Here is an 8,412-nt window from a genome sequence, read left to right as displayed (position 1 = left end):
TTGTGAGGATCAAATGAGGTAACATTTGTAAGCCATCCATCCATCTATCCTTCCTTCCTAACTAGGGACAATGGGGGAAAGTTGCCAAGGTGGAATGTGGTTCAATATATGAAGAAGCTTTCTAACAATTAGGATCTAGAAAACAGAATGCATGAACGTAATTGCTGCTTATGAGTATATGAAGTATTGCCATGGGGAAGAAGGATCATAGGATTCAGAACTGGAAGGACCTTAGGGATCATGTAAGCCAAAAGTCGAGTGGGCTACCTCAGAAGGTACTTGGTCCCCTCCCTTCCCCCGGAGGTCTTCCAATGAAGGCTCAGGGAGGGGAGAAGTCTCTAGTTCAGAGAAACACTGGACTGGCTCCATTCCAACTCTGAGAGAGAGTCAGCAATTCAAGTCACCCAGCACTTACTAAGTACCTACCAGGTTCCGGGCACTGTGCTAAGTGCTAGGGATATAAAGGAAGGCAAGAGACAGGTGCTGACCTCAAGGAGCTTACAGTCTAATGGGGGAGACACCATGCAAATCAGTCTTGTCCGACTTTTCATGACCCCATTTGGGGTTTTCTTGGCAAAGATATGGAAGCTGTTTGCCATTTCCTTCTCCAGCTCGTTTTACAGATGAGGAAATTGAGACAACCAGTATTAAGTGACTTGCCCAGGGTCACACACCTAGTAAGTGTCTGAGGCTAGATTTGAACTTAGGAAGATGACCCTTCCTGACTCCAGGCCTAGTGCTCTATACACTATGGCATCCCCCAGCTGCCCAAACGACATATATGGGAGGAATTGGAGATAATCACAAAGGGAAGGCACTACTTGCATTAAGGGGACTGTGTAAGGCTTCTTACAGAAGGTGAGATTTTAGCTGTGATTCCACAACAATTCTATAATAATCAACTTTCAACTACTGGCGTGTGAATTATACACTTTGTAGATTACTTAAATGTAAATGTATTTCATGTTTAATTCCTGAACAGGAAGCCTGATCTAGTAGTACTAGAACAACAGCTGGAAGACCTGGGTCCAAGTCTTAGTTCCATCACTTAGTACCTGCACAGCTGTAAGAAAGTCATTCAATCTTCGAACTCTAATTTTCTTATCTGTAAAACGGGTCTATCAGTGCTTCCGCAGGCCCTCACAGGGTGGTTGTGAAGAAGTGATTTGTAAGTCCTAATGTGCTATATAAATGTTAACTATTAATCTGCTCAGTGACCATAGGCAAGTCATGTGACTCCTGTGGACCATAGTTTCCTGCTCTCAGTAAAATGAGATTAATATCACCTACCCCAGAGGGTTGCTATATAGCACTGTGAGGTTTACAAAGCACTTCACAGATGGTATCTCTGGATCCCCACAACAATCCTGTGAGGGTCATGTTATATTATGCCCATTTTACAGATAAGAAAGCTGATGGGTTTTGTTTTTGTTTTTTCCTCCAGAGAGGTTAAGTGATTTTCCCAGGGTCACACAACTAGTAAGTAATAAAGGCAGAACTTGAACACAGATTTTCCTAACTCCAAGACCAGAACTTTATCAATTTCACCATCTAGCTGCCTCAAAAGAATGCATATTTATTTTTATGCGACTTTGAGCCAAATATAATCAGGAAAGCAAATCTTCAGGAAAAAAATCGCAATGTATACTAATGCCTAATTACTTTAGGATTATTTGCTATTATCACATACAGTTCTCCTACATTAGTACCACTAAATGAGACCTGACTAAGTCTTGTCAGTCCACAACTAGCAGGTTAAAAGTGGTAAATAATTTTTTAAAATTTAATTTTATTTTCTTTAAAGTTCTGATTTTTCTCTTTCCAACCTCCCTTGCTCTCCACTTCCTCTATCCACTGAGGAAAGCAAGAAAAATAAAAGCCATTACAATTATGTCTAGTCAAGCAGAATAAATTCTCACATAAGCCACATTCCTTCTTCCTCTCCTCCCCCAAAAAAGTATTTCAATCTGCACTGAGTCTATCACTTCTCTCTATTTGGAGGTGGATCACATGAAACTGAAAATAATTTGGAAAATCATCTTTAAATCCATCTCAGGAAATAACAATTTATGTGAGGCTACCTGTAGGTTGTATCAACACTCAGGTTGGCAGCAGCTAAGTCTGATGGGGGTATCCATGCAGGCAAAGTATTTCCAGCAACCCACTTTGTCCACTCAAACAAGCCAGGTTCCACACGGATCTTCAAGTGATTTTCTTGTTGTAAACCTTGTAAAAGGAAAAGAAAATGAAGGCAAAGGGAAGGTAGTTCTTTTGAGAGAATACGAACCATGTTGGTTAGTACTTGTTTTCTATTCTGATTGAGTCAGCAATTCCTTTTCCACTTGGCTTCTGTCTCTAACTCATACAAGAATTTGCAAATGAGCCCATTTCCAAAGACAGTTTTTGATCTCCTAGAGTAAGTTACAAATACACAGAACTTGAGGCACTGGCCAAACCATCATGCTATTGGGTGGTGCCTCTTTTAAAGAAAAAAAAAACATGGGTTGGGAGCCACTGAAGATTCCTGCCCATGGAGGTGATGTAGTTAGATCTATGTTTTGGGAATATTAATTTGGCAGCAGTGAGAGATTACTGAAGGGAGATTCATATCCAATCAAGCACTGTCCTGCCAATTTCCTGTTAATGCTGGCATATTTTCCATTTATTTCCTCCTCTCCCCACTCCCACAACTCTACTATATACCATCATTACCACTCATTTAAATCATAGCAATCATCCCTTTACATGCCCTCTGGCCTCCAGACTCTTGCTCTTCTCCCATCTATTCTGAGCCCATTGGCAGAATGGTGTCCCTTATCTCCAATCTGATTTTATCACTTCTCTACTCAGAACTCTTCTGTGGGCATGCCTACTGGGCAAAGTTCAAGTTCTTCTGTCTACTCTTTAAGGACCTTCACAATGTAACAGCCTCCTGTTCATAGTCTTAATTCTTTACATGCTTCCACCAAACATCTCCTGTCTCCTGAGTGTTCCGTGCTGACCGCGCCTGTTTCCATGTCTTGGTCACGATGTTCCCTATCTTCTACAGAATTCCTCCCTATCTTTTAAAGTCCAACTCAAATGTCTCTTCCTCCATGAAGTCTTCTCCATTTCCCCTGGCTAGTAATGACCTCCTCTCCCACCAACTCCCAACTTCAAATAGCACTTCATTTTACAACTCTCTCTTACAATACTACATTTCATGCATCTGTTTTTGTGTCTTATCCCCTTTACCAGAAAGTAAGCTTTAGGAAGGCAGGGATTATGTCTTATGTAATCTTTGTATTTCCTCCAAGGAATAAGTACCATGCTCTGCATACCTAAAAATTTTCTATTGAATCTACTGCTGACTGCTGAGAAATTACATAAGAAAAACTATTTTCCATGGAAAACAAGCTAAAAATGCTTGGTTAAAAGTCCCATCTCACTAGGAAGGCTCAGGTGTGGAGCTGCCCAGAGTCAGGGGACTAAATGACACTTTTAGGATGTACAAGCTTGTGATTCTTACCTTTCAAAATGTTGTGTGCAGTCTGGACACATCGCAGGGAAGGGGAACAATAGACGTGGTCAACAATGGTGTTACTTTCTAACAGGGCCTCACCTACAAAGAGAGATGGAATCTACTGGCTATATTTGGTCTGAGCTAGTGCCCAAATGTGGCCCCACCTCGCCAGGGTACCCAAGACACACAATGGTTCACACAGAAGCCTAATGATCTGAACCTTATCCCCAAATAAACCTTTCCCCAGAATCCCCAACAAAAAGCAAAAGTGATAAACTCTTTCATCTTTTCTCTGTTCCATCTCTGCAGGCCTAATGTGCAGCAAAATGCTGTTAGCAGGGAGCTGAGCCCTAGGTAATCCAGGGGCTGGATAATGGATTTTATGATAATAGACAGTAGATCTATATTGATGAAAATGAAAGCAAATAAAACCCTAGAGCATTAACTCTCAGACACCAGAGACCACTCTAATCTCTCAATGAATGTTTATATTTTTTTGGTGGTATCCACTTCCTTTGGAACAGAGTCTGCTGTCTCTAGATGGCGGGTGTGGGATAAACCAACAGATTTATGGATTCAAATATGACATGTACAGACCCAGCTTCAGCCACAGTGGAATGGCCCTTCATTCCTGATGTCTCCTTTTCATATTCTGGCCTTCCATATAAATTGTCATGACAAAAGCAGCTACTTTATACCTGGAAGGCTCGACCTTCCAGGGCTACAGGGACTCATACCAGTAGAAAGTACAGAAAAGTCCCATATGGAATGTCCTATATCCTTGAGGATCTGAAAGCACTGTCATGCATTCCACTAGGGGCAGCCCCCACAGCACCCCCTGCCTCCAAGATGGTAATCCCAAAAGAAAGTTATTCTGGGATGACTTACCTACTAGTCTGGCTTGCATACATCCAAACACAGTGATGGGTGCATCTTTCTCATAATCCCGGAAACCGCCACTCCTTTGAGGTAAACTGTGAGGCATATTCAGGTTGGTGCGGATGTAACGGCCTAAGGGAGAAAAATCAGGCACAGAACCACTTGAATTCTCTGCTTTTTAAACCTTCTCTTAATGATCCTGCCATTTTAGTACTTACTGGCCAAGAGAAGCTAACTTTGCTTTAGAGTAGTGAAAAACATTAAGAGCATTCAGAGAGCTGACGCTTTTGTTGGCAATTATATTCTGGATTCTATTTTCCATTCTACTTAAAATTACAGAGAGGTAGATTTTGCCTCTGTATAAAAAGCTTCTTAAACCATTAAATGTATTCAATAGTGGGATGGGCTGCCTCGTGAGGTAAGCTCCCTGTCACTGGAAGTGTTCAAGTGAGGCTAAATGACCATTATTGAAGTTGCTGGAAAGTGAATTCATGCATCAGATAAGGGTTATTATACCAGACGACCTTGTAGGTACAGAGAAAAGAACACGGACTCTGGAATCGAGAAGAGGTGGGTTCAAATACTGCTTCTGATGCTTCTTACCTCTACAACTTGGGGCAAATCATTTTCATGTAATTTCTTTGGCCTTCAGGTTCCTTATCTGTAGAGCAAGTCAGTTGGACTGGATTGCCATTAAGGTCCCCTCCAGTTCCAATCTATTCTTCTATAAATCCATATGGATGATTGATAAACATCTTCAACTCAAAATGTCCTAAATGAAACTTTCGTAACTTCTCTTCCCAAACCCACCATTCCTTTAAACGTCACCATTTCTGTCAAGTGCACCGTACCCTTCAAATGACAAGTTCAGAGCCCTGGGGTTGCCCTTGACTCTTGCTTCTCTCCCTTACCCCCTGTATCTAAGCAGTTGTTAAGTCTTGTTGGTTCTCCTTCTTGTGGTTATGTGATTTGTCCTTCATTCTTTTTTTTTTTTGGAGGGGGGAAGGCAGGGCAACTGGGGTTAAGTGACTTGTCCAAGGTCACATGGCTAGTAAGTGTGTCAAGTATCTTGAGGCTGAATTTGAACTCAGCTCCTCCTGACTCCAGGGCCAGTGCTCTGTTCACTGCACCACCTAGCCACCCTGTCCTTCATTCTTGAAGAGGACAATGACATAAGGGAGATGATGACATGACTTGCAGCTGAACTGAATTTGAGGGAGGGAGGGCTGTAGCCAGAGCAAGGAAGCAGATAGGAGCTTGTACGTAATGCTTTAAGGTTTGCAAAGCAATTTGCATGTGTTCATTTATGTGCTCCTCACAATAACCCTCGGAAGTAAGTGCTATTATTTTGCCCACTTAACAGAAGAGAAAACTGAGACACAGAGAGGTTAAGTGATCTGTCAGGGTTACCCAGCTAGGCAGTGTTTGAGGCAGTATTCAAACTCATGTCTTCCTGAATCAAAGGCATGTGCTCTATCCAACTGTTACCTAGCTACCTATAAAAATCGTCAGTTCTCATAATCTCAGACAAAGTTAAAGTTGAAATAGATTTAATCAAAAGAGAAAAATAGGGCATGTCAGTCACATTAATCAATATTGTCTTAGACTATTTAAAATTAACTAGACAGTATATGGTCGAACTATTGCTGTAGTGTAAGAAATGATGAGTTAGTGGATTTAGAAAAATATGGAAAGTCTTGGACTTATGAAGGAAGAGGTTAGCCACCCTTGGAGAAACACGAGGACAAATATATATAGTGAGGTCTTACATAGATGCATATGAATGTGTTTGTCTTTATAGGAGTATGATTATACATATCTATGTATATATATATATATATACATATGCATTGTAAGTATATGCATATGTATATATATATATACATATGCATTGTAAGTATATGCATGTATACTTATGTTTGTGTGTATATGTGTGTGTGTACACACACACATGCATTTGAGCTTAATTGTAGCCTTCTTGGGATGGGGGTGGGCAGGAAGAGGGGGAAATAAAAGAACAAAGTAAAAAGTGCACAGCAGAGAACAAAATAAAACCTACAAGGAAGCAAAGAAAAGGACAACTCTGAACACAATGCCTAGTATTTATTATATAGGCTTTCTTTTTTTCCTCTTTTTTTTTGTTTTTGCTTTTTGGAGGGGGAAGGGTAGGGAAATTGGGGTTAAGTGACTTGCCCAAGGTCACATGGCGTGTGTGTGTGTGTGTGTGTGTGTGTGTGTGTGTGTGTGTGTGTGAAGTGTCTGAGGCCGGATCCGAACCCAGGTGCTCCTGACTCCAGGGCCGGTCGTCTGCTCACTGCACCACCTAGCCACCCTCTAATATAGGCTTTCTTGAAATGGAAATTTAGTTTTACATATTTTGAATCCTCTCATGTTCTGTTGTGCATGTGGCAATGTTTTTTTTTTTCTAATTCTGCATTTAAGTTTTAGTATTTAAGTTTGTTTCTTTTTTCTCTTTTCATTTTGTATTTAAGTTAAAAAATAAAACACAAAAACATTTTTAATTGAAAAAATAAATAGGTAGTTCTCACTATAGTCCATAATGTTATACTCTACAATGGTTCTAGTCTGCTCTTTTGTAGTCAGAAGACCACATATGAAATAGTATTTCCAGTTATAGGCGATAAATGTTAGGAGGGACACTGATGGACAGCACCCAGAGGAAGATGACCACCATATGTAGGGTACAGAGCCCATGCCATAGAGCAGCACTTCTTAAACTGTCCTGGGATCGTGAAAAATTTGGCAACAGTAAGGTTTCTAAATGTGCAACAACCAAAAATTAATTCAAAATCAAATGCATAATGAATCCAAGATGTTTCTGGTAGCTCTTGCCTGTGTTGCTCTGAACAACTTCACTATAGCATTGGTTCTGAACCCAAAGCATGCACACTTTGCAATGTGCATACCATCGCACCATGCAATGCCAACAAATGCTGCTGAAATGTGAAAACGGGTTGCAAGTAGAAAAAGTTTAAGAAGCCCTGCTTTAGAAGAGTAAGTTGATGGAACACAAAAGGTTTAATCTAGAGAAGGGAACTTTTGTAGGGTCTATGGCTGCAATACCTGCCTTCAAGTATTTGAAGGGTTTATGGGGAAGATGGGAAGATAGCTTAGCTTTACATGGCTTGGGGGATGGTAAAAGAAGCATATTTCAATGATTTGAGCTGTTGAAAAGTGACGAGTTCCCTGTCATGGAAAGTCTTCAAGAAGCGGTCAGATGACCACAAGTTAGAATTTGTGCTTTGTGTAAAGGTGGGACGAGGTGACCTCTGGGATAGTATGCCTCTGCCAACGACCTTGGCATAAGTCACTTACTTTCTCTTGGCCTCATCTGAAATATGGGGCAAGTATATGTGAATCTCCTTTTATCCTATGGATATTATAAAGGAATATGGTCTAACAGACAGAGATGTGAGTTGTTCAGGAGAAATGGGTTATAAAGCATAGTGAGAACTCTATAAAACACCCTAATTCAATGCACCCTTGAGGCCAGGTTAGGTCTCGCTCCCTCACATCCTAGCACCCATCAGCTCACCTTTGGCATCAAAGCACTGGGATAGCCAATATTTCCCAAACACAACATCCATCCTCTCACCATGTCGACAGACAAAGAGGCATCGCTTCTGGGGACCCACCTGGCTGTTAACTCGCAGGGGCTGTTCAGGAGAGAAAGAAAGTAAATAAGTGGGAAGTACTCTGAGGCAGCAAAGTGAAGTACAAAGAGTGTTGAATTCAGTCACAAGAGCTGAGGTCAAATCCTTGCTCTGTGTGTATGGCCTATGTGACCCTGTGTAACTTCTCAGGGGTTCAGCTTCCTCATCTGTAAAGAGAGGGTTCAGAGTAGCTAGGTAGTGCAGTGAACAGATCACCAGCCTTGGAGTCTGAAGGGCCTGAGTTCAAATCTGAACTCAGATGCTTGATACTTAGTAGCTGTGTGACCTTGGGCAAGTCACTTAACTCCAACTGCCTTGCCTTCCCCCTCCAAAAACAAACCCAACACAAAACAGAGG

General features: G+C 41.3%; 1 protein-coding gene across 3 annotated transcripts in view; it reads right to left on the bottom strand.

Moving 5' to 3' along the window:
• The window catches only part of UBASH3B (ubiquitin associated and SH3 domain containing B), a 172,353-nt gene that overhangs the window by 16,725 nt on the left and 147,216 nt on the right, over positions 1-8,412 (bottom strand). For all 3 annotated transcript variants that reach the window (XM_069070076.1, XM_069070075.1, XM_069070077.1), the window contains 4 exons: positions 7,938-8,058; positions 4,391-4,513; positions 3,509-3,601; positions 2,082-2,226 (listed from right to left, as the gene is read on the bottom strand). In XM_069070076.1, the coding sequence (XP_068926177.1) occupies positions 2,082-2,226; positions 3,509-3,601; positions 4,391-4,513; positions 7,938-8,058 (482 nt within the window). The remainder of the gene's footprint in view (positions 1-2,081; positions 2,227-3,508; positions 3,602-4,390; positions 4,514-7,937; positions 8,059-8,412) is intronic.

The sequence above is a fragment of the Petaurus breviceps genome, unplaced genomic scaffold (assembly GCF_028583685.1).
Source record: "Petaurus breviceps papuanus isolate PSGF00001 unplaced genomic scaffold, PetGlider_PUasm1.0 90804, whole genome shotgun sequence".
Classification (NCBI taxonomy): domain Eukaryota; kingdom Metazoa; phylum Chordata; class Mammalia; order Diprotodontia; family Petauridae; genus Petaurus; species Petaurus breviceps.
This window is presented reverse-complemented; position numbering and strand designations above follow the sequence as displayed.